Genomic DNA, 27,349 nt, shown 5'->3' with positions numbered 1-27,349 from the left:
GTGGACAGCCATTTTTAACTCTCTCCAGTGATGCTCAATTGGGTTTGTCAGGGCTCTGGCTGGGCCATTCAAGAACAGTCACGGAGTTGCTGTGAAGCCACTCAATTATTTTAGCGGTGTGCTTAGGGTCATTGTCTTGTTGGAAGGTAAACCTTCGGCCCAGTCTGAGGTCCTGAGCACTCTGGAGAAGGTTTTTGTCCAGGATATCCCTTTACTTGGCCACATTCATCTTTCCCTCGATTGCAACCAGTCGTCCTGTCCCTGCAGCTGAAAAACACCCCCACAGCATGATGCTGTCACCACCATGCTTCACTGTTGGGACTGTGCTGGACAGGTGATGAGCAATGCCTGGTTTTCTCCACACATACCGCTTAAAATTAAGGCCAAAAAGTTCTATCTTGGTCTCATCAGACCAGAGAATCTTATTTCTCACCATCTTGGAGTCCTTCAGGTGTTTTTTAGCAAATTCCATGCGGGCTTTCATGTGTCTTGCACTGAGGAGAGGCTTCCGTCGGGCCACTCTGCCATAAAGCCCCGACTGATGGAGGGCTGCAGTGATGGTTGACTTTCTACAACTTTCTTTCATCTCCCGACTGCATTTCTGGAGCTCAGCCACAGTGATCTTTGGGTTCTTCTTTACCTCCCTTACCAAGGCTCTTCTCCCCTAATAGCTCAGTTTGGCCAGACAGCCAGCTCTAGGAAGGGTTCTGGTTGTCCCAAATGTCTTCCATTTAAGGATTATGGAGGCCACTGTGCTCTTAGGAACCTTAAGCAGAAATTTTTTTGTAACCTTGGCCAGATCTGTGCCTTGACACAATTCTGTCTGAGCTCTTCAGGCAGTTCCTTTGACCTCATGATTCTCATTTGCTCTGACATGCACTGTGAGCTGTAAGGTCTTATATAGACAGGTGTGTGGCTTTCCTAATCAAGTCCAATCATTATAATCAAACACAGCTGGACTCAAATGAAGGTGTAGAACCATCTCAAGGATGCTAAGAAGAAATGGACAGCACCGGAGTTAAATATATGAGTGTCACAGCAAAGGGTCTGAATACTTGGGACCATGTGATATTTCAGTTTTAATTTTTTAATAAATCTGCAAAAACGTCAACAATTCTGCGTTTTTCTGTCAATATGGGGTGCTGTGTGTACATTAATGAGAGAAAAAAAATTAACTTAAATGATTTTAGCAAATGGCTGCAATATAACAAAGAGTGAAAAATTTAAGGGGGTCTGAATACTTTCCATCCCCTCTGTATATATACACATACCCTAAGAAAGTAAATGGATGTTTCTGTTGAGAAATTGTTTTAAGAAAAGTACCCTAAGGGGAATGGGTGGGTACAGCGCACTGGACCCAACACTGACCATTGTGGGTGGTCTGGTTAAATACCCTCCGGGCTCCCCCTATAATTTCAGGCCACCTTACTGGCCTTCCTATTTATGGTCGGAGTCCTCTATCCTGGGAGATATGAAGCACATAAACACGTCACAAGACTAAAAACATAAAATAGACCTGAAGTGTGCCCTGGCCTGCTGTACAGTAAACCCAGGTCTACTGGGCGGTATGCCAAGAGAAGGGCACAAAAAGACTTGGTTAGGGAGGTAATTATTTATTTAAATTTACTGCCATACTACAGGGCAAGCTTGCTGAAGGCTCGTGACCTCTCTGCTTGCGGATTGGGGATGTATCGAGCGAAGCAAGTGGATTTCCACCTGCCCATCTTCTTGAGGACGTGGTCTGGGACCCCATTTCATGAGGCTGCTGATGCTACTCCAATGCGAAAGAACTTCCAGAAAATCGGCCGGGGTCAAGGCCTAAGTTGCGCAAAAGAATCCTGACGTGTCTAGTGAACTGGTTGCTACTTAGAGGGCTAGAAGGGAATGGTAGTAATGGCTGTCCTCCGAGAGGTCGGACAGATGAGCTAATAACTGGTCTAGAATGTCCACGGGGCACCAGGCATTGCGAGTCTGGAAAGTTTGATATCTACCCCGGGATCAGACTGTTGTGTTTTGGACACCATGAGGTGCGGGATAAAATAACTTTGGTGGTGTGTCAGGTGGCGTCTACGTAACATATTACAACTGGGGCCGGTGACTGTGAATTCACTGGGGCGTAAGAAGCCGTCGAAAGCCAGGTAGATGGCTTCTTGAATGACCAGGCTGGAATTTAACCCAAAGGGGAACGTGACAGGATGGTAGACATGTCTCGGAATATGGCGCTGGTCACAGGTAGCCGTTTACTATTGATTTGGGGTTGTTGCCTGTGACTACCGCGCAGGATGGTCTTGACCGCATGGGCGGCAAACAAAGATGGTTCGGTAGGATCTTGTAAGAAGATGAAATGCTGGATGCCAGCTAAGTAGAGTCTAATGGTATTGTGGGACAATGCCAACTGTGTGTGGTAGCATGATATGAAAGCCAGGATGTGATGGAGATCTCCTGATACTGCCCCAGGGTTTGAGGCTAGGAACTTGTCATAGATCTTCCAGGCAGTACGGTAGGCCTTCAGGATGTTGTGAGATAATGATAGATTAATAAGGCAGGTAGCATTGTGAAGGTGTTGTTTTAATCCGAGGTTAGCTATGACCAACGTGGGATAAGAAACATGGTCTGGTCTGTTCTAGGTTCCTGCGAAAAGAATGACACAAAGTTAAAAAGGGTAGTGCGTCCACCAGAATTGCATTTGCCTGGGATGTAGACGCAGAGGACAATAAATTGGTGCTTTTTAGGGATAGTTGCACCAGCCTGCGCAGGAAGGCCATGATGGCCAGCGACTTGGACCTGCTTTTATTTATAATACTAGCTGTGGCTTGGTTGTCTGTGTCAAACGACACTGTTTGTCCTGCCCAGTTGCTGCCCCAGACTTAAGCTGCTGCAACAATGGGGGTAGAGTTCGAACAAAGAGGAGGAATAACTGAACCCGGGAATCAAGAGGATTTCTGACGGCCATGGCCCTGCAAACCAAGGATGGGCAAAAAACTGCTGTGAGGACCTGTGGAGGCTGCGGCGTCCGTGACTACCTGAGATGAAGGGGGAGATGCTAATGGAATGAACATTGACATGCCATTCCAGTTCATGAGAAATTCGTTCCCCATGGGCAGATCCGCTATTGCTGGCACGTCTAAATTAAGGATTTAGTCAGGGTCTTGTACCTGGGAGAGAAACACTAGGAGGCGTGGGATAAAGGATCATCCCGAGTCTGGCTGCTGCCTTAGCTGAAATGAGTGGTGACAGTCATAGAATGAGCACTCTGCGTACTTGTGACCTAGATCCCCTACTGCATGCAGATAGGGGTCCGGTTATCCCTCCTGTTGAGGTTGCCCTGCATAGCACGTGTCTGACCGTCCCCAAGGCCAGCACAAACTCTGTGAAAGTGAGCTTGCGATTAAGTCTAGGGTCTTTGGCCTTCAGGACGATGGAGACATCTCCCCACGAATATGACTTGTTTTCAGGCAAGTCGTGTACTGCTATGAGGAGGGATGCTAGGTTAACGTCATTGCCGTCCAAGATGTCCTTCCTGATGGCCTGCTGGGACAAGATGCGGAGAGAAGACAGTGGTGCAGATGTCAGGCGTACCTGTAAGTGAAGGCACGGGAATGACGGTGGTGACTGGACCTAGTAGGGGCATGGCTGGGCGTACCTCCAGAGCTCCCACTCTGGCTTGGACGTTGGTGACTAAATAAATATATATATATATATATATATATATATATATATATATATATATATATATATATATATATATTTTATTATTATTATTTATATATATATATATATACATTTTTTATTATTATTATTTATTTATTTATTTATTAATTAAATGGTCCAGGCTCTGTGAGACTGTGAGCCGCCGTTTGCTGCGCCTGCAATGGGTGACCGCGTGGCAGAGGCGAAGTCATCGCTGTTGGCCTGCGACATGGCGTCAGCTAAAAGCAAGGAGGGGAAATGCATATGTTTAAGGTAAGTTGCAAAGGTAGGAGGGGATAGATGTGTTTGGGTAGATAAGATGGAAAGGCAGAAGGAAAACAAGAAGAACAGGACAAGGAACGACAGCCGTATTGACAGCTAGTTTGCGCTGTTGAGTGTGATTTTAGAAAACTCAAAAGAATGCGTGACAACCGAGGTGAGCCAGGAGGTGACTGGCTAGTTAACCGATAGCTCGGGTGCCCGTCTGTGTTCGGTACAGACTAATGAACCAGAGCCCCCCAGGGGGGACTGGGGTGGGTAGCTGAAGTCTGGTATTCTAAGTAGGAATGTTGCGATCTGTAGTTTATTGACGTATGTTCGGTCTGCTAATGCTTGCACTGCCAGTAAGCTGGACGTTAGGCGACCTTGTCTGCGCGGTGAAGGATCTCGGTTCGCTCTTCAAAAACAGAGTGAAGTGCACAGAAGTATGTGACAGTTACTAACGCCTCGGGAGCAAGTCAAATTGTGTATGTGAAGTAAAATATGTTGTGAAAGAGTGTTTAAGAGAAAAGCAAGGGGGGATCCCTTTGAACTACGCACCTGACTTGATGTCCTAGTACTGAAGTCTTAGTTGAGGTCGAGAACTGAGTCAACTGGGAACCTGTAGTGTGTTGCTACTGGAGATGATGAGTGGCATTTTGAGCCACTTGCTGAAATGCTTGCAGCGATTGCAAGGAAGCAGCCTTATTTGAAAGGCCAAAAACAAAGTTAGCAGAATTATAAGTATGTAGGAATGACCGTGCGCAACATTGTACAAATAGATGGAGTGAGATGTGAATGTTAATGCTTTGATAAACGTAAGACCCTGCGCCGAAAGCGACTTGTTCCGAAGGTGGCTTGTGCTTATTCGTACGTTTCTTACCGCCTAGTCGGTAAGATACCAATGGTGCCGGGTGGAGGCTGCCATGAGTCGTAACGTCAGGGATGCGACTGGGCTCGAATGAGGAACGGAGATAGGCAGTAAGTACGAATGCGTGCGAATAACCAAGTAAGACCTACGAAGCCGTAGGCGGTTTACAAAGGGGAACATAAAGCAAAGGGTCGGTAGAAGGTAACAAGTCCTACCTGCGACAGCGAGCGTGGGACAATCGATGAAAACCTACAACCGATCTCGAAGGCACAACTATATGCAGTGAGTTGGCAGAGTCAGACTCTGCAATGCATCTGATACGAATCAGTTTGTAAAACGTATGAAATTTATCCGATATGAATCGGTAGTAAGGAGTATCTGATACAAATTGGTTGTAGAGTGTATGCTATCCCTTACTGTGAAACCGAACACCTGCCTACCACCCATCCCCCCAGGCTAATCAAGTGCAGAGAAGGCACCAGGCAGGTTTAATTACACCTCAATCAGCCACAGAAACCCATACAAACAATACATGCTCATCTAATGGATGAGATGGCAACCCCATGGACAATGAATTTTATAACCAGTGAAGCCTATGGCGAGTGATATCGAGAACGACTAACAGTGACTCAGAGGCTTGGATGTACGAATGAATCATATGTTTGGCAGGAGGAACTTTACGAATGTACTACGCCTGTGCCGAATGACGTCGGGATATGAGCGACAACAACTCAGAGGCAGGTTTTTTTACGAAAGGAAGCATAATAAACCGCAAGATTGCACATGATATGAAAAGGTTCGGATACTACCTGCGACTGTGAGCGGGAACCGCCGACGAAGACCACGAATGAAGAAGCTGAAGTGCACCTGCGATTGAATGCACAGACTGCCGAACATGAGGTGAGCTGGGAAGAGTCGGCCCCGTGATGTGCGGTACCGCACACTGGAACCGACACTGACCATTGTGGATGGTCTGGTTAAATACCCTCCAGGCTCCTCCCATAATTTCAGGCCACCATACTGGCCTTCCTATATATATATATATATATATATATATATATATATATATATATATATATATATATATACACACACAGTATCTCACAAAAGTGAGTACACCCCTCACATTTTTGTAAATATTTTATTATATCTTTTCATGTGACAACAACACTGAAGAAATGACACTTTGCTACAATGTAAAGTAGTGAGTGTACAGCTTGTATTCCTGTGTAAATTTGCTGTCACCTCAAAATAACTCAACACACAGCCATTAATGTCTAAACCGCTAGCAACAAAAGTGAGTACACCCCTAAGTGAAAATGTTAAAATTGGGCCCAATTAGCCACTTTTCCTCCCTGGTGTCATGTGACTAGTTAGTGTTACAATGTCTCAGCTGTGAATGGGGAGCAGGTGTGTTAAATTTGGTGTTATTGCTCTCACTCTCTCATACTGGTCACTGGAAGTTCAACATGGCACCTCATGGCACAGAATTCTCTGAGGATCTGAAAAAAAGTATTGTTGCTATACATAAAGATGGCCTAGGCTATAAGAAGATTGCCAAGACCCTGAAACTGAGCTGCAGAACGGTGGCCAAGACCATAAAGCGGTTTAACAGGACAGGTTCCACTCAAAACAGGCCTTGCCATGGTCGACCAAAGAAGTGGAGTGCACGTGCTCAGTGTCATACCCAGAGGTTGTCTTTGGAAATAGACGTATGAGTGCTGCCAGCATTGCTGCAGAGGTTTAAGGGGTGGGGGTGGGGTGAGCCTGTCAGTGCTCAGACCATACGCCGCACACTGCATCACATTCGTCTGCATGGCTGTCATCCCAAAAGGAAACCTCTTCTAAAGATAATTAAAAAGAAAGCCCGTAAACAGTTTGCTGAAGACAAGCAGACTAAGGACATGGATTACTGGAACCATGTCCTGTGGTCTGATGAGACCAAGATAAACTTATTTGGTTCAGATGGTGTCAAGAGTGTGTGGCGGCAACCAGGTGAGAAGTACAAAGACAAGTGTGTCTTGCCTACAGTCAAGCATGGTGGTGGGAGTGTCATGGTCTGGGGCTGCACAAGTGCTGCCGCCACTGGGGAGCTACAGTTTATCGATGGAACCATGAATACCACCATGTACTGTGACATACTGAAGCAGAGCATGATCCCCTCCCTTCAGAGACCCCTCCCTTTTGTAGTATTTGTGGATGAGGCTCTTTATCTTCTTAGATGGTAAAGCTGCCCATTCCTCTTGGCAAAAAGCCTCCAGTTCCTGTAAATTCTTGGGCTGTCTTGCATGAGCTGCACGTTCTGCACAATCTCCCCAGAGTGGCTCAATGATATTGAGGTCAGGAGACTGAGATGGCCACTCCAGAATCTTCAATTTATTCTGCTGTAGCCAATGACAGGTCAATTTGGCCTTGTGTTTTGGATCATTGTCATGTTGGAATGTCCAAGTATGTCCCATGCGCAGCTTCCTGGCCGATGAATGCAAATGTTCCTCCAGTATTTTTTGATAACATACTGCATTCATCTTGCCATCAATTTTGACCAAATTTCCTGTGCCTTTGTAGCTCACACATCCCCAAAATATCAGTGATTCACCGTGTTTCACAGTAGGAATGGTGTACCTTTCATCATAGGCCTTGTTGACTGCATACATGAAGCATTTATGGTTGTGGCCAAAAAGCTCAATTTTGGTTTCCTCACTCCAAATGACTTTGTGCCAGAAGGTTTGAGGCTTGTCTCTGTGCTGTTTGGGCGTATTGTAAGCAGGATACTTTGTGGCATTTGCGTAGTAATGGCTTTCTTCTGACGACTCAACCATGCAGCCTATCTTTCTTCAAGTGCCTCCTTATTGTGCATCTTGAATCAGCCACACTACATGTTTTCAAAGAGTCCTATTTTTCACCTGAAGTTATTTGTGGGTTTTTCTTTGCATTCCGAACAATTTTCCTGGCAGTTGTGGCTGAAATTTTAGTTGGTCTACCTGACCGTAGTTTGGTTTCAACAGAACCCCTCATTTTCTACTTCTTGATTAGAGTTTGAACACTGTTGACTGTCATTCTCAATTCCTTGGATATCTTTTTATATCCCTTTTCTGTTTCATACAGTTCAACTACCTTTTCCCACAGATCCTTTGACAATTCTTTTGCTTTCCCCATGACTCAGAATCCAGAAATGTCAGTGTAGCACTGGATGAAAGATGCAAGGGTCTGTCAGAAGTCCAGAAACTCATTGCCCTTTTATACACACACACTAATTTCAAGCAAACAGATCACATGTGAGGATGGTTACCTTTAATAGCCATCAAACCCCTTTGTGTCAACTTGTGTGCATGTTATCAGGCCAAAATCACCAGGGTATGTAAACTTTTGATCAGGGTAATTTAGGTAGTTTCTGTTGTGATTATGATTTAAAAAGAGTAAACACAGTTGATTGATAATAAATGGCTTCAGCCAAACACTAACCATGAGTGCAAGAAATGTTTTTGTATTATCATTCATAGTCTCTGAAAAATGGCCAAGAAATCATAAATTCAGCCATGGTATGTAAACTTATGAGCACAACTGTATATATATATATCTCTATCTCTATCTATCGATCGATCGATCGATCGATCGATCGATAGATAGATAGATAATATATAGATATAGATATATATCTATATCTATATATAGATATATACAGTATATGTACAGTATACTGTTCCAACTTACCATTATAACATACTCCAGAGAAATGGTCTGGGATGTGTTGGGGTTTCGGGAAATCTGAAGGCTGATTAAAGTTGTCTTCTTATGTGCAATCGCCACTCGAGACCCCAGTGCAAATGATACCAGACCACGAGGAGAGTCACTTTCCAGGATGATTACTTTGGCAAATTGAATACTGCTGTTTATTAATGCACCAGCACTAACGTCATATAGTTCAACAAAAAAATAAGTCTCGAATTCAGGAACCTGTAGTAGCACAAACAAGTATTCAGTTTTAGTTTTATATCCAGGTTAACATTATGTATATTTGAAGGTAAATGTAACATTCTGTTTACTGAGCAAACTGTGTCAGTTTACTAGGCCAGAATTTCTGAAACTTTGGTCAGTTATGTACCATCCTCAGGACTTTTTCTGTGTCCCAGTATGATGCTGTTCACAGAGTAGCCAGGATTTTCCATACTGCTTACACTAGAGCTTCTGATGTCTCTCTTTCCTATGTCTTCATGTGTTGCTAAATCCCCTCACCAGTCCAACATTGAAATTGCAGTCTACAAAACCAGAATCTGTTAAGAGCATATACTTCTACTCTGCAGTTTAAATCAGCATGTTTCTTCAGAAAATTTCACTAAAATTTGCAGAACATTCTCTCACGCTGAACATCATCATCTTGGTGACAGAAGCACCAGGAGGCACGTTATGGGTTTTTCCCAGACCTCCAGTTAAATCCCAAAGACTACTATATACAGTATCTCCTGTGCTAAAGATGTTTACTATCAGGGTATATGCCCTTTACTTTGTACAGTATTAAAATTTCTGATGCCAGGCTATAGACCAGGGGTAGGCAACCCCCGCCACTGGTGCTGCAAGCGGTACGCAAAACCTATTTTTCCGGCACTCAACTCCCTCGAAATCAGCAGAACAGCGCAGGGAATGTCAGTGAGACACTAATGCATTCCAATTTCAGAGTTCCCCACACCGCACCTGCACTGAGGGGGAGGCACTGTGCCCTCACACATTGTAAAAGATGGGAAACATTGTTTGGTTCTCTAACTTTGCTGTAGCTGCGATCATCAACTTTTGTGATGGGGAAGAGATTGGGTGCAGTTCTGCAAGGGGGGGGGGTCCCTGTTTCCAGGAGGGGGAGGACTGTGATTGGCCACTGCTAAAGCCAATCACAGTCCTGCTAGCCCCGCACACCATCTGAAGGAAGAGGACTCTCTTGGCTGCCACTATCAATTTAAGAAAGAAGGGATTTCACTGTGATTGAGAAAACCATTATCAGGTGACAGTTTGTGGAATTACTGTCGAGCTTCTGAGTACTTTGTTACTGAACCCCTGCACTCTGTGTCCTTTTAAGCCACAGCCAGTATTCAGCGCAATGAAAATCACACCCAACTTTTGCTGCGGCGCATAAACTTTTTCTCAGCTGTAGGGGCCCAACTTATGATCCTGCACACAGGCCCACTGCTTTCAGAAAATGCCCCTGACCTGAGTTCATCATTGCGCATCCATTCCAGATGCTTGTATGTGACATCACATTCTGGATGCAAGAGGTGGATCAGCAGGATGAGTGTGCCAGGACAGGTAGATGTGTCTCATCTCTGCTTCCTTTCACCACTCTGCGTATCACACATCATAGATGAGAAGAGGGTACAGTGGTGGGGCAGATGTGCAGGGAGGTACAGTGGTGGAAGAGGTGAGAAGAGGGTTCAGCAGTGGAACAGAAGAGCAGGGGGTACAGTGCTGGGTAAGATGAGCAGGGGGGTTCAGTGTTGGGGCAGATGAGAAGGGGGTTCAGTGGTGGGACAGAAAAGCAGGGGGGTATGGCAGTGGGGCAGATGTGAAAGGAGGTGTATTGGTGGGATAGAGGAGCAGGAGGTTACATTGGTGGGGCAGGAGAGCAGGGGGAACAGAGGTGGGGCAGAAGAGCAGGGGCATACAGAGGTGAGACAGATGTACAGTCATAGGGCAGATGAGAAAGGGGGTTACAGTGGTGGGGCAGATGAGCAGATAAGTTCAGTGTTAGGACAGATGATATGATGGTTCAGCAGTGGAGCAGATGTGCAGGGAGGTACAGTGGTGGGGAAGATGAGAAATAGGGAACATTGGTGGGGCAGATGAGCAGGGGTTACAGTGGTGGGACAGAAGACCAGGGTGGTACAGTGGTGGGGCAGATGTACAGGGGGTTACAGTGGTGGGACAAATGAGCAGGGGGGTACAGAGGTGGGGCAGATGTGCAGGGTAGTACAGAGGTGGGGCAGATGTGCAGGGTAGTACAGTGGTGGGGCAGATGTGCAGGGTAGTACAGTGGTGGGGCAGATGTGCAGGGTAGTACAGTGGTGGGGCAGATATGTAGGGGGTTACAGTGGTGGGGCAGATGTGCAGGGGGACAGTGATCCGAAGTGTGGAGTTGCAGGAATTGGGGCTGATCTGAAGTTTGGAGTTGCAGGAATTGGGGCCGATCTGAGGCGTGAGAGTGCAGGATGTTAATTTTTTCACTACTACTCAAGTAGTTTACAGCATTTACTTTATAATGAAAAATCCTTTTCGTGATTGAAAGTGTGAAGTTGACATTGTTTTGGTATAAAATCGGCACGCTCAATTTCTTTGAAACATTTTTCGGCACACTGTGCTCAAAAGGTTGCCTATCCCTGCTATAGACATTCAAATGTTTACAAATATTTACATATTCTTTGTACAGTGGGGTACAGAGTCTATTAGCAGCCCTTATGGGGGTACCGCTATATTTATTTACAATGCTTCAGTTTATGAAAAACTGTCTCCTGTTCATGAGGCTGCAGATAAAGGGATTGAAGAATCTGTTATCTCAATTCCTTTTTTCTCTCTCAAATGTGAGATGTAAGGGTTCAGTTTAGACCCCTGATATTTCACCCATGCTCCCACAACAGCATTGTAAAAAAATCATTTTAAAAACATTTCAATTTTTTTTTTAAATGTTAAAAGAAAATAATAAAAAAAAAATGTACTATTTTTTTTTTTCACAAAGGGTTCTCTGGGCCATATAGTAGGAATTAGCATTTTGTGCGGCTGAACACAGTCACAGGCCCTAATATGATAAGCGTGCAGGTGAGGCTGTGTGGCCCCGAATACACACTGTCTGTGTTTGGGGCCATACACCTGCACCCACACGCCTGTCAAATTAGGACCTGCGGCTGTGTTCGTACAAGTGCTGCATCCCAACAGCATAACATATCCTGCTTGCCCACAGAAATAGCCACATATACAGTAAAAAAAAACACTGATTCCCACTGAGGCCACAGCACCCAAGTGAATGAGCCCCAAAACCTCATTTACACACAGAACTTTATTTATTAACTAAATACAGTTACAAAGTTTTAGATTTTGCAGGAAGTTTGTAACTATGTTATGTTTGTGTCCACTAATAATGATTTCAGTGTATTTTTAGTGAAAATATAATTTAGATTTTTTTTTCTGGGGGTGGGGGAGGGCGGCTTTTAAGTAGGCTATATGTGGCCCCATGATTTCTAACAGCAGCAATCCCCAGCCTGCATTCCGCACATACCATATGGGCTGGGTGACGGATGCCTGGCAGCCAGTCCTAACGGAAGCCTGTTATTCAGCTTCTGTTGTGTTAGGCCTGCATTGCTGCGCCCCTCTACCTCACTTCAGGGTTCGCCGCACACGCCAATGCAGGGCTCATACGGAAGCCTTGGGCTTCCATAGTATTTGGCTTGCGTGGCTGCACCCTTTTATCTCAGGGTGCACGCGACCACACGACCCTTACGGAACCCTGGCAAATCAAATGCAAGGCTTCCTTCTGTAGCATTGCCTTTCAGCTCAGGCCACACGCAGATGCACAGCCCTTAAGGCCCACCAAAATCCCCAGTACCAGGCCCATGATGCTCTTAATCTGGACCTGAGTTTCAGAAATCATCTCTCTTACCTTTTTAAAAGGTTAAAAAGTTCTGTCATGTGACCATGCATTTCTTATTCCTGATAGTGGGGGGCAGAGTTACAGGGCACTGTACAGGCACACAGTGTGCCTGTATTCCATAGTCTGTTCAGCCTGAAGTATGATGCAGGCAGTGTTTGAGCAGGGGCATCTTTAGGGCTCATGTACACAGGGCAGTTGAAAACCTTTTCTGAACTCTGGAAACTTGACAGCTGGAAACGGACAGTGAAAAACGTCAATTTTACAGCTTTTACATACCGAGTTTATGCAAATTTAGCAGCGGTTATAAGCGTTTGAGGTTAGAAGGCTTTTTTAAAGATAACCTCAGAAGATCCTCCCAAATGCCCACAATGCATGAAAAACAAGTAAAATATTAACTCTTTCAGCCATTCTTTGAGAAAAGAGAGAGAGCAGTGGGCTTGTAGATAGCGGTCTTATTTTTTGTGTTTTTACTATGGATCCCATCATGAGCATGTGTGAGGAATTCTTCCTGATGAGGACCAATAAAATCCTCTCTCTACCTCTTCTGGACTCATGCATTGATGCAGGCAACAGCATGTGGTGAAATGTATGTTTTTTCAACATTTTTATATTTTTTCCCCCTTTAAAAACACTTTTTTCCCCCTTTAAAAATGCAAACACGCATAAAAGCAGTTGGGTTTTGATATGCCGGTAAACTATAGTCCTGAACACAATTTTTCTGCTTAAAATAACCACAACTGCCTCTAAACTACTGTAAATGACTGACTGTACATGTACACATAAGATAACATAAAGGAGAGTTCAGGGGCTGATGAAAAAACCTCAACTGCTCCTAAACTTCAGTTTAGCAGCTGTAGTATACATGAGGCCTTAAAGTGGTTGTAAACCCTTTTATGTGAGTTTTACCTATAGGTAAGCCTAGAATAAGGCTTACCTATAGGTAGTGGAAATATCTCCTAAACGTGCGCCGTTTAGGAGATATTTCACTTGTAGTGCACCGATGATGTAATCGGCGCATGTGCTGTGAAGAAACTGACCCCTGTGCCGTTTCTTCCCCTAGCGTGTGCTGTTACTAACGGCTCCTGCGCGCACTGCGCTTGAGTGACGTCACGCCGCTCCGGCCAGTCACAGAGCCGGAGTCCGTGGCCCCCGGAAGGAAGAGGGGTGAAGATGGACGCAGCCTGCACACGAGACAGCAATGGATTTGTTTGCAGGCAAGTGTCACATAATGGGGCTAGTATGCAATGCATACTAGCCCATTATGCTTTAAATTTGCAGGCTTTGCGGGGAGAAAAAGAGGAAGTAAAACCCATCAGGGTTTATTTCCTCTTTAAGAGGCAGGCTGTGGCTGGGATGGAGTGTGTACCAGAGGCAGGCTGTGATTGGTCAGGGGCATGGTGGCTGACCAAAATATCTAATACAGGCATGCTGCATGTCTACACAGTATCCTGTAACTCTGAATGGCCAGTCAAGGGATGAAAACTGACCATGTAGATCGGCTCCTGTGCTTTGTGTGGTTAGTTTGGAACAAGGAAGAAAGGCAGGATCTTCATATATAAGATGTACTGTACATGAAAATGATAGAGACTATGATTTATAAAATACACATATCTGAACACACACATAGAAAAAATAAAATATTTAGGGTAACATACATTTAAAGTTACAAACACAATGGCTGCAATTCTGGATTCCCGGTCAGTGGGTCACTGACCTGGAACAATCATAATGCCAGTGAAGACCCAAAAGTCCATCCTGCATGATCACACATGGGCTGTGTGACCTCTTCAGCACTGCATCGCCACTTGTCAACTCTGCACTCTCATTCAGTCTAATAGTTAGCCTAAAGTACAAGCTTATACGCCAGGGCTCTCTATGGGTTTAAATGAGAGTGCACAGCACATGAAGGGACTCAGTCAGGATGATTTTGGCAAGCTGCTGTGCAGCACAGATGAAGCAACAAAGCCAATATCCGGGGTAGTAAATAAGACAACAAATTAATCATAATTGCCCTAAAGGTGCAGTAACACGTTAAAGTATTTCATTAGATAGTTGGGAAAATTATGCATGTATGTGGAGGCAGGGGGGAGGTCAGATCTTCCAATAGTAAGAAAAAATAAAAGACCTGCTTGTATAGTGCAGCTGGGTTTAGAAATCGCAGACTTCAGACAGAACAGTTTGGAGAAATTCTAACACTAATATTCAGTGATATCAGTTAACTTATTAAAAAAAGTGACAGTTTGCTTCAATTATTTTGGAATGGCACTTGTAGCTTTTAACACTATGAGAATTAGGAACGTTTCAAGGAATACAGGCCCCTTGTGCTGAACACTTGCTCCCATGAAATTAGCCTTCACCAGTTTCTCAGCACTGACCTTGTCGTCTTTTATTTCCACGGTAATTAGGCACACTGTTTGGCCAGCAGTACAGATGGTATATCCAGATACCGCCTGCAGTTCATTAACCAAGCTTACTTCACCCCTGTAAAGTTCAACTGAAGTTTTATTAAAGGTTGCACGCCAGTAGATCTTCACATCTTCAAATGCCCTAAAGCGCAAAAAAATAAATAAGTTAAAGAAAAACGATGTTGCTGTTGTTACTGTAAATTATTTTCAGCATCTATTTTATAACAACATCAACGAAGAAAAATGAAAAATATTGACTCCTGATGGATTTAAAGTGAAACATCAGACAAATATTTCAACACAGAGGAAAGGTGATTAAATAACATTAAAAAATGATAAATGCACTTGTCACAGGCAGAAATGTGAGAAAGGCGAACTTTATATATTATGCAATGATTATGTATCAGTGATACCCAACTAGTGCGCTGGGACGGAGAAGGAGGTTCTTATGATCCTCCTAGATTGAAATCATATCCACAGAACAATAAAACATTTTCAAATGTAGAGAAATAGTAATGTGAAAACCTGAATTTCAGCAATGAACATGTTATTATCTGGAACAAAAAAAAGTTTGGTTTGCAGGAAGTTCAGCATACTCAGGAAAAAAATCTGCTAAACCCAAACATAGTGCCAAACCCCGCTGAAGTCTATAAGTCTATGACAGCCAAAGCTTGTTTTTTTTTTTGGGGGGGGGGGGGGGGGGTATAGCTATCAGCTATTAAAAAAAAAAAATAGGTAGCTCGGTGCTGCAATTTAGCGAACAGAGGGTCCTTTAATGTGGCTTATAGGGCACCATTGAAAATACACAAATACTTTAAATAGCATGCTTGCAAAGGTGCTAAAAATGCTGTACAATTTACTCCTTTAAAAGAGACAGTTTGTGCTTACAAGCAGGCATGGGAGATTTGTCATTCAGTGACAGCAGCAGTACCCACTGCTAAATTCAGATGGGTGTAGCAGTGGGTAAAGGTTGCAGGGTGCAGCTCATCGTGATTTATATGGATCTACATCACTGTATGGTGTGATGATGTTAAATTTACCACTGGGGGGCATTGTTTATTATTATTTTTTTTTTAATAAAGGACTTTTTCAGTGGTGTAGGTTTTTTTATTTACTATTTTCTTTTTTTGTAAATGAGTAATAAGAGGACTGCAGTATGTACTGATTCAGATAGTTGGGGTGGATATCTGGGGGCTTCCAAGAATTTGACACACCTCCCCACACACCCCCTATTCCCTACAAGATGTGGGGATGAACATGGCCCTTGTGTCCTTTACTGGCAACTAAGCTGCATGCCTGGATGAGGGCATTGTTTTCAATTGCAAGACAAACCCCACCATATGTTTGTGTTTTTGTTTCTGTCTGTACTGTCCCATTAAGACAGGGCCAATGGGAATCTGGAATAAGGGCCCCCCCAAAAAAATATTTGCCACCACTACTTGAATGAGTACAGAGTATGTATTACCCTTTGTTACTTAGTCACACAAAATGGAAATCGTTAAAAAAAACAAAAAAACTTTAACAACATGAAAAAGTAATTTATTATAACCCCCCTCCCACCACCACCACCACCATCGCCACCAAATTTGGCCAATTTGTTTAATCAAACTGCAGACAGACTGGGTTTGGGTCAATCTCGTGTTCAACCTGAAGCTCATTCCTAGCTATTATCATTATAACAATGGACATTACTGGGCATTACTTGTGGTCATAATATATCTTTAAACAGCATATATACAGTATTAATACTGTCGCTGCAAATTAAGCAGTATCCGTAATTTACTCAGCATCAATGCCCTAGGCAAAATCTAAACTATTTAACGTATACATTAGAACAGGCAAATATAGCAAGATGAAACTGTTGTTACCTAAGGCTATTTGTAAGCCAGGTAAGCTTAACTTAAAAGAAAAAACAAAGGTCACGTCTTACTATACAGTGAAATGTGTGTAACTGTGCATTATCATGCCCTTCCTATAGGAGCCTGTGATGAACGGTAGGAAAACAATTTTCCTGCACTGTAGCAGCATAGTGATGTGAACAGCCTATATTGCTAACAAACTCTGTGTGAAGTTCCCCTGTGTTCTCCTGCAGTAAATTAAACATCTGTGGAGTGAGTGGACCCTTTACGTACAGCAGTGGTTCTCAACCCTGTCCTCAAGTACCCCCAACAGGCCATGTTTGTAGGTTTTCCTTTATCTTGCACAGGTGCTTTAAATCAGAGTCAATGGCTTGGTATTTTGGACAGCTATTTTATCTAAGAGAAATTCCCAAAACATGGCCTGTTGGAGGTACTCGAGGACAGGGTTAAGCAACATAAATATGCATGGAATAATCAGAAGACTAAATGGTCAATTGCTCATTTGAGAGAAAATATGGGCTCAAATCTGCACCAAAGCACTAACTAAGGTTGGTTATTCATGATATTCAAATGCAGTAAAAATACTGGAAATGTAGACACAATCTACCTTGTTTTTCAATAATGTGCAAAGAATATTATTTACTACTCAGTATTCAATACTCAATAGATGAAAATGACTAATGCGCTGAGTTTGTAGAGCCATGTTTGGTCATGCACATACATTTTAGCTGTACTTCACATACCCAGGCTCCAACTGAAAAGAAAAATCAACCTTTTGTAGATTCAGGTGAAATCATAAGGTATTATTTATTTGACCAGTAAAAAACAAATTAGCATTGCCCATAAAAATGAGATTGTTATTCCCCCCTAATATATATACTAACTCTTGAACCCTTCCTCGAAAGGCTACGGAACAATCCCAACATACAGGGTGTGATTGTGCAAGATAGGGAATACAAGGTTTCAGCTTTTGCTGATGACATCCTGCTTTCACTAACTTCCCCCCGAACCTCGCTTCCCAATCTCCTTAAGGATATTGAAACCTTCGGTAATCTGTCCAATCTCAAGATCAATCATGTGAAATCACAAGCCTTAAACATATCCCTCCCTCCGCAAGAATGAACCCACTGTCAAGACTCTTTCAACTTTAAGTGGGAGAAGGAAGCGATCACATACCTCGGAATTCAAATCCCATCCTGTCTGTCAGACCTTTACACGAAAATTTTCCACACTGCTCTTCTCACGGTGCAAAAACACCTGAAGGACTGGATGGGATTGAACATCTCCTGGTTTGGCCGTTCAGCTCTAATCAAAATGATAATCCTCCCACGCATTCTGTACTTAATTCAATCTGTACCGATTCATCTACCACCAAAATTCTTTGCGAGCTATCAGAAAGCTTGTTCTGCCTTCATATGGAAAAACTCCCCACCACGTATTAAATATTCCCGCTTAACACTCCACAAAACCAAAGGGGGTATTGGATTACCAGATTTATATAAGTATTACACGGCATGCCACCTTACCAGAATAGCTGACTGGAACATACACGCATGTAAAAAGAAATGGGTAAATCTTGAAAAGTCTTTCACATCCACTTCTTTCCACATGCTCCCCTGGATACCCTCCAAACACTGGCCACCAAACATCTCATCACATCCGCTTATATACCCCTCTCTCTCAACCTTTAAATGAGCCTCACAATCTGGGACACTTACACCCATCCCGGGACCCCTAACTACTCTAAGAGGTAACCCTGCTTTTCCTCCAGGTGATTCCCAGCATTTCCTTCGCCAAAAATGGCCTTATGAAGATGTTCCAGCTTTCCAATTTTTCTAGGGTGGGAGGCCTATCCCCCTAGAGAAAATAAATGCCATGTCTAAGACCACCACTTTCCCCTTTTGGTCATACAGGCAAATACGGCACTTCCTCATGACACACACCCACCAAACCGCCAAGACGAGACAACTCCCACCCTTCGAAGACCTTTGCCACCGCAAAACACCACAGAGACACCTTATATCCCTCCTATATACCCTCTATAACGAGAGGACCAAACACGAACCACACCCTTCACAAATAGCGTGAAATGGAGATCTACAAGCACCTTTAACCAAAGAGCAATGGAACACTGTGTATGAATACAGCCACAAAGGCTCACTGAATGTTGCCATTCAAGAAAATTGTTACAAAGTGATTACCAGATGGTATAGGACTCCATCCCTCCTCCACAAATTTTCCCCCACCATCCCTAACATATGTTGGCGATGTGAGAAAGCGGTAGGCACCATGCTCCACATTTGGTGGGATTGCGAGAAATTACAACCCTTCTGGAGAAAGGTCCATAGCCTTATAGCCCATGTTACTACATTCAACCTGGATTACTCTCCTGCACAGTTCCTCCTTCATCACACATCTTTAGCGAAAAAAGACTACTACAAATCCTTAGCCATGTATATGGTAAATGCAGCTAAGCTTTGCATACCGAATAATTGGCGTTCTAAAAATGCTCCGACGATTAGGGAATGGTTGTCAAGGGTCTCCCATATAAAAAACATGGAAGAACTAATTCATATCGCCCAGGACAGATTACACAAATTCACATTTACTTGGGCATGTTGGAATCATTTTACAACATCTGACCAAAACCACCAGTACTTTACATAGAATAGCCTTGCAAAAGCAATCCTGGGCCCCCTTAGTTTATTGGAAGTAACGGGGGGAGCTGGGCGGCGGGGCCACACGAGAATGATCTACCAACTACATTTGCATTTGCTCCCTTTACCCCCCTCCCTTTTCTCCCCGACCTTGCCCTTCCTACCTTCCCCTTCCCTGCTCCTTCTTGTGCCCTCTCCTCCCCCTCTTTCACTCTTCCTTTCTCTTCATGCTCCTCACCTTCATCCTCTCCACACACTGTTTCGACATATTCCCTTCTCTCCGTTGAGTGTCCTGAATTCGACCGACACCTATAGAATACCCCCCATACCCTCCCTCCCTGTGCTCATCCTGTTGTAACTCCATACGCCGTCTTAGGTTACACTACGTCTATATCAATGACCTGGAGCAAACCCCTATGCTACCTCCTATCTTTGGTTGCCCCGAGAGGGGGGGGGGTGAAAGTGAAAAAGAGATCCTCCACCTAACGACGCTCTGGGTATTACACATGTTTGTTCTTGGTGGACTCATCCCAGGCTGTTCAACTACATGATTTCCTAAGACTGTAAACCCATTTTGATGTAATTGTTGTGACTTTATCAAGTTACTGTAATGCTTTCTTTGTATACCCTTTCTTTATTGAGATTTAAATGAAAGAAAACCACAAAATGTAATAATTAAGCAATACCAATTTTCTTTGCACTGTTGGACAGTAATGAAAGCCTTTCTAGAAGGCTTAAAAAAGGCACTGGGTTGTGATTTCCAAATGCCATTTTCCAACTGAGAAAAAAGGGCAATATCTAGTCTCATTAAGCAATGTATGTTTCCCCAACCTGTTGGCTTGTCGTAACACTTTGAGTTGAGTAGTCCTCTTAATGGAATCTTCATCAAGTGCCAGACCGTCCAAAGACTCCACAGCAAATCCCAATATGCCATTCTGTAAATCATTACCTTCAAAATAAGGCACATTTTAGTCACATTTCAGAATAATTTATTGGGCAAAATACCAAACTCTTCATTCAGTTTTTAAGAACCGAAACATTAAAAACTGGCTCACTACTGGATGAATAAAAAACAATAATTTAGTTGAATGGTTAAGAAGGTGAAATAAACGTAAAATGATAATAAAACCTTTTTCCCAAAATAAAAACTGTTGCTATAAATGCTTAAAAAGTGTTAGCCAGAGTTTAGTTTTAATTTGTTAGTCAAATCTATCTAAATCTGCTGGTTCATCTAACAATACCCTCTCCCAGATTGCCAATGCTGCTGCCCAGAGGTGTCTCAATTGTTCACCCAGTGTAGTGGACACACTGAGACAGGATGTGTGTTACTGGGCAGATCACTCGATCTAAGGAAAAAGCCTTACAAAAAGATAATGCAGCCACCACATTTAAGGATTGGTAAGCTGCAATATACTTTTTTGTGTTTATATGTTTAATACCATTAAGTACAGCTTAATGAATGTTTAACACTGAATAAATAGTGCAAGGATCTTTCATCCAGGAATAAAACCACATAACCGCCATTAAATATATAGGTAATTAATGACTGTTTGGTGTGTGTTTGCAGATTATAAAATCCTTGAGAAATTATGAGTACATGCATAGGCTCATACATGTAATGGCTGGCAAATGCTATAATAAACAACATGTTTCCTGAAGTTTGTTACTGGCTGCAGAACTCTTTTTCTTCCACAAGATGGTGGTAAGTATGCTTTAGCTAGCTTGTGACCGACCTTAGGCTATGGCACTCTGGGGGATGTAGTCTGGAGGAGGATATCATTTACGGCCATCACTGGGAAACCAACTACAATACCCAGTAATACCTGAGAGCAGAAGGGGTCTGATAAAATGAAAAGCCTGGGAAGGAGTGGGGCAGTTGGGGAGTGTGCCAACCGTAGAGAGGATGGAAAAATAAATGCTGTGCTGTGCCGAGTTTCACTGTATGCTGCTGTATCTTGAACCAGGTCACTGGACCGAGCTAAGTCTGCTGCACCATTCGCTGCTCCGATGCCTACTTTGAAATGCCAGTCCATGACCCAGGCAGCCACCACCCAGGCCTGCTGGGGAACCACAGAAGTGAAACGCCAAGGTACACACCATATCGCCTGCAATCCCCTCCATTCATTCAACCAACTACCACAAGAAAATTACAGAGAGATAGAGTGGTGAGTGGGTCACAGACCCACAGTTAAGCTGTACCATTTTTGATGTTGCTAGTCCTCATTTAAATAACTGCAGATATAACCCTGCACCGACTGTTGTGCTAACTACTCATATTGTTGCTAGGCTAGGCCCAATGCAGCCAAGTTACATGTTCTGTTCCCCAGAGTGCTGCAACTGTGCACACCCTAACATGTAACTGCTGCAACTGTACACACCTTACCATTTAACTGCTGCAACTGTGTACATATTAACATCCAACCGATGCTACTGGGTCTGCTTCTGTCTAAAGTACCCATCTGCATCTAAAGATACCCCCTCCCCTTGCTAGAGCCAACCTCAGGTATAATATTGTAACACCCAGCCTAAAGACACACCACTTATTTCCCCACATGCCAACATCTTCAAAGGGCCCCAGTGTAGCCAGAAGTAGACTCACCCACCTTAGAGACTATACTCAGATTACTTTATTCTGAGGGCAGATCTTTAACTTTAAACCTTAATCTCTTAGGTGTACACTTAGCCCCTTTGCCTGAGAGCTCTGAAGTGACATAATTGATAAACATTGTTACTTTATTAGCCACATGGGGCGATTTATCTCATACTGAGAGCTACTGTCTTACTGGGGGTCACAGTACATGCTGGAATCTAAATCTAATTGTGTATTCATTATTGTGTTCATGCTGGGTGACTTTACCGCCAATATATTCTGTGACTTTTTTATGATTTTGACCTGCCAACACAGTCTGTTATTCTTTTATAAAGTTGTGAGTCGAAATCTTGTATGCCTGCTGAGATTTATAGAAAGGTGGTGACACTGGTGGTGTCAGTGAGGTTGAGGCCTCACATAGGGTTGGAAAAGAGCAGAGGACCCAAAACTACTAGCACATGCCCTGGGGGGGTAGCGCTACAGAAGAACCCAACAGTAGTTCTTTGATTGAAAGCTTGTTTATGGTCTTTGTGTTTACCGGTGAGCACCTTCATTGAAGTGTGGACTGCCCTGAAAATTCCTACTGTGGGAAAAATTAGCAGTGACAGACCTCCCAGGGGAACCCTTTTTTTTGTACAAACAGTTTGATATGTAGCAGTATCTTTTAGAGGGAATGGATATCATATAAAATAATACTACCCATCTCAGTCTATTGTTCTTACAACAATGCGTCTCAGCATGCTTAAGGTTCACACATTGTTGCTTTAAGCTTCCAGGTTATCTGTCTGATAACACTCTGTCCTTTCCTGTTTTGCTCAGACTATAAATACTTGGTCCACAATGGATTTCAAGTTCAAATAGATTGCTGTATATATAGACTATACAGTATGTATGTATGTAGGAGTAAGGCCGGACCATAGTTGGTTCGAATCGATTCCTACCATGTATGGGCAGGCTCGATTGATCAACTTGGGTATAACCAGCCTGCCGGATTTTACATGCAATTATCACCAGCAGCTGGCATAGCTGCTAGCAATAATCACTTTCTTCTCTGGCAATAATTGCGGTCTTCTCACGGCAGGGACAGCTTCCCTTGCCCCCCCCCCCCCAAGGGGGAATACAATGGCTCACCAGGAGGGATACCCCTGTCAACACTGTCCATGAATGCAAGAAAAAAAATTGCTCTGTGTATGGCCTGCATAGGATGGCGATTTCCACTAAGTTTCAATAGGAAGGATAATCCACTATCCTTGAACAGCGCCTGTTGGGGTGCATAGATCTCACAGTATTCTCCTGGCTAAGTCATCTGACTGCAGACTGAGAGGGGTGGTGGTGTTTTTTTATATAGGTTTACATATAAGGGGATTTTGATACCTCCTATACTGCTACTTGGTTTCAATCCTGAATCACACATTTTTTTTTCATTGTTTTTTGTTTACATATATATGATAGTATAATACAATTTAAACAGGAGTATGAAAAATTAGAATGAAATATAATGTTTTCTATAGATTTGTCCACACATGTTACTTCAAGGAGATAAACACAGATTCTTTAATCTGTATGAATTAAAGAGATTATGTCAAGAAACAAGCAGTGTGTAGATGTAAGCTGCGCTATGAGCTGGGTGAAATGTATTTCTCATAGCGTGCTCTACAGATGACCATCTGTTAGATGCCTCACATTTACACATGATTGTCAACTAATTTATCAATTTGGCCTCTGAAAGGCAAACTTGATTCAGAGAAACTGAAAGGACAACACTATAATTAAGGAAGAATCCTGGAACTACAGTTATATGAAAACACATGTAGCGCCCACCTACTTAGGTGTGTGCTAGATAGTTCAGTTAGGGTAAGAGTTGAGGTAAAAATTCCAGGCCTTACCCTGTTTTGGTTTAAGCCTGGCTGGGTTTGATTTACTGGGGAGGTATGACAGTGTAGAAGGGGGGTGTGACCACCTGCATTCTGTCAAAAGAGTGACCCCCTGTCTGACCAGTGAGAGGTGCTGGAGGACAGGTTGTTTTAACACAGGATGTAGTTAGTTGTATGGGTCACCCTGAGCCCATCATTAATTTGTATGGGCAGGGGCTTTCAGATCTATATAAACTGTGGGTCACATGCTCCGGGATGGCTTGCTGATGGGAAGAGAACAGCAAAAGAAGGACAGAATGTAGAAGCTGGTGCAGCTTAAGAACTCTCCCCTCCGGGGAGGGGATCATGCCTTCACAGGTGGAGAGATGGATGAGGTAACTGTGGGAACCTGCAACATCTAAAAAGTAGAGGCTGCTATTACCAACAGAAGGAGAGAAAAACTGGAAGAGGACCCTCTTATGGCAAACATGAACGGTCGCTCAAATGTTCACGTGAGTGCAAACCCAGGGGAGCAGTATTTCCAAGGACTGAGGGTGCTAAAGGTCACCCGGGGGAAATTCCATCAGTCTGTCCAAGAACTCTATTCAGAGTATTGTTCCTATGACTTTAACTTGGATTTGCTGTGCAGTTGGGAAATAGTAGTAAACAAGAGGGAGAAGATTTGCAGACCAATACAGGAACCAAGTGAATAAGGCAGCTCATATTTCTAGAAGATTTGTTTCATATTCTTTCTGCAACGTGCTAATAGAAGGAAAAAAGTTATCGTTCTTCGTTCAAGACTGTTTTCGGTGTCATCAATGCAGGGAGGTGGGGGGTAATGGAACTCACTGGCGGAAAGGAACGAACTACCCAGCAGCTCCTACGGGGGTAGTGCGCTTCACACACATATACACAAGAAAGGAAATTAAAGAATGTGGACAGGAAATCATGGAAAAAAGAGCTTACATTTCCTATGCAGAATGTCAAAGAACAGCTTGACATGTTTCAAAGAAGATTTGGATGAGAATAAAGGTTCCCTCCACTGCACATGGTTATTTTCTTCCTAAAACAACCCAGTTATTAAATGATCACATTTTTACCTGACAAACTATGTGATAAGGTTCAATTCAAAATCATTATGGGAACCACAAGCTCTATATTTTCCACTGTAAATGTAATTTCACTTGTCACAGAAAATACTAATTGCCTTTATAGAAATGAAATAGGGATTTCCAAATATATGTAATTTCATTTTATCCAACTTTACTTCCCCTTTGCTATTTCTACCTGCCTAAATCAATGTGAAACCAGAAAGTGTTGGGCCCCCTGTGCTTCCATGCCTCAAAAGAGCTGCACAGTCTTTCATGGCTGTAGTTCACCCTTGATGGCCATCGGTTTATAGAAACTGTAGAAACAATGCGCAAGCATTGATGCTACCCTCCATTTAAGCGTGTTAAATTAATTGAAAAGACTCTACATATGTTACCCCAACATTTCATATTTCTGGTATGTGTCTGTTGTACCATGTACTTGTATTACAAAGTATCCTATTCTCTTTGCATTGCTTTCTTTGAGTGAAATACGTGGTGATCCTGCCAGTCCCCCAGCTTTTGTATTTTAAACTGATCATGCTAGGCATGGAAGTACATCTTTCCCAGGGTGGTCCGCTTTTTTCTTTGCATTCTATTTGGAAGCATCCTCCAATGATTACACTTGTGCTGACACCCCCCCTCTTACTGTACAGCTCTTCATTGGGAAGATCAGTGTACTGCTGGTTTCTGACTCCTGATGACACCCCCCCCTCAGTCTCCTCCCCCACCTCTAAACCATTTATGCAGTGGAGAGCAGAGGTCATATAATCACTTATTAAAAAAGCATTTACAGTGTGTGTATATATTTATATATATATATATATATATATATATATATATATATATATATATATATATATACATATATATATTGTACAGGACGCCGTGGCTGGGTCCTGGAAGGACGCTATGTTTCCCCTCTGTTTGGACTGTGGTCCCTTTAAGGGAACAAAAAAGGGTTAACTCACCTGTAAGAGGAAGTGGGTTTAAAAACAAGACAGGAAGTTAGAGAGGGTGTGGAGGAGTGTAGAGGAGAATGTGGATGGTGGATGGTGGGTTGGTGTGCAGCAACAGTGAATAGCAGTGTCCTGCCTGGAAGCCTCCTGCTAGAGGAATCTACCTGCAACAAGAAACTAAGGACTGTTTAACTGCAATAGCAGTTCTGGACTTTGCAAGTCGGTGAGACTGAAACCTTTTTCTGTTGTTTTTGCTGCTGTAAAGCTATTTAAGTTCAATAAATCTCCTTTTGAGTGAAAAGCCTGTGTCCTGCGATCTAGCTGGTTCCCCAAACATTACAAGTGGTGCTCGAATGCGGGCAGGACAGAGTAACAGGCATTTTTCTTGCAGTTTTTTTTTTGTATTGGACTTAAAACTGACATTTAAAGGGACAGTACAGTGGATTTATGTCCTGGGTTAAAGCCGCACAAACCCTGAAAGCTGAAGCAATGGAGGAGCTAATTAAACAGCTGTCCTTGGCTAATATACAAGCGCAGACTCGCCATGAGGAAGCGAATCAGCGCTTAACAACCGAGCTGGAGGTACAGCAAGAAAACACTCGCCTGTTGGTGGCCCAGTTGGCAGCCCAGCAAGCGACCCAGCAAGAGGTTATGCAGGCTCAGGTGACTGCCTTAAAAGAAGTAGTGCAGCAGCTTTCTCAGGGCCGTGAGCAAGCGGCTGTTGCCCCTGGCAACCAGGTGACCGTGAGGGCAAGCCATTTTTTACAGAAGTTGTCCCTGAGTGATGATGTAGAGGCATTTCTTGCTACATTTGAGAGGACGGCAGAGAGAGAAGGGTGGCCCCAGGACCAGTGGGCCGGCCTAATTGCTCCTTTCCTAACCGGAGATCCTCAAAAAGCCTACTTCGACCTGCCACCAGATCATGCTAAAGACTATCAAAAATTAAAGGCAGAAATATTGGCTCGTTTGGGGGTAACTACAGCTGTTTGGGCCCAACGAGTGCACCAATGGAAGTATCGTCCAGATCATCCACCACGGTCTCAAATGCATGACCTGGTGCAACTGGTAAAAAAATGGCTGCAGCCCGAAATGTTGTCTGGCCTCCAAATCGTGGAGCGGGTCGTGCTGGACCGATACCTAAGGTCACTGCCAGACGACCTTCAACGGTGGGTCAGCCATGGAGACCCCAAAACAGTGAACCTCCTTGTCGAGATGGTGGAACGATACACAGTGGTGGAGGATCTGCTTGGCCCTACCAAGCGCCAAGGACCCAGTCTGCCACGGCCTATTCGTTCGACTGCTGCCCTTCGAAAGGACGTTCCCCGGAGCCCTGGAACCAACACCCCGGAAGGTCAAGAGTCACTCCCGATACCTTCTCAGCGATCTGTTCCTGTTCGGAGAGGAGGGGATGTACAATGTTGGCGATGTCATTCCTGGGGCCATACCCAGGCCCACTGCCCACTGCAAGAGGAGCCCATGGAATGCGGGGTTCTTC

At 43.6% G+C, this 27,349-nt stretch overlaps 1 protein-coding gene across 3 annotated transcripts in view; it reads right to left on the bottom strand.

The window, feature by feature from the left end:
- The window catches only part of ADGRV1 (adhesion G protein-coupled receptor V1), a 774,317-nt gene that overhangs the window by 342,429 nt on the left and 404,539 nt on the right, over positions 1 to 27,349 (bottom strand). For all 3 annotated transcript variants that reach the window (XM_073624499.1, XM_073624500.1, XM_073624501.1), the window contains 3 exons: positions 20,196 to 20,313; positions 14,819 to 14,990; positions 8,531 to 8,773 (listed from right to left, as the gene is read on the bottom strand). In XM_073624499.1, coding sequence (XP_073480600.1) covers positions 8,531 to 8,773; positions 14,819 to 14,990; positions 20,196 to 20,313 — 533 coding nt within the window. The remainder of the gene's footprint in view (positions 1 to 8,530; positions 8,774 to 14,818; positions 14,991 to 20,195; positions 20,314 to 27,349) is intronic.

The sequence above is a fragment of the Aquarana catesbeiana genome, linkage group LG01, assembly GCF_042186555.1.
Source record: "Aquarana catesbeiana isolate 2022-GZ linkage group LG01, ASM4218655v1, whole genome shotgun sequence".
NCBI lineage: Eukaryota > Metazoa > Chordata > Amphibia > Anura > Ranidae > Aquarana > Aquarana catesbeiana.
The sequence above is the reverse complement of the archived record's forward strand: the minus strand, read 5'-3'. Positions and strand labels throughout refer to the sequence as shown.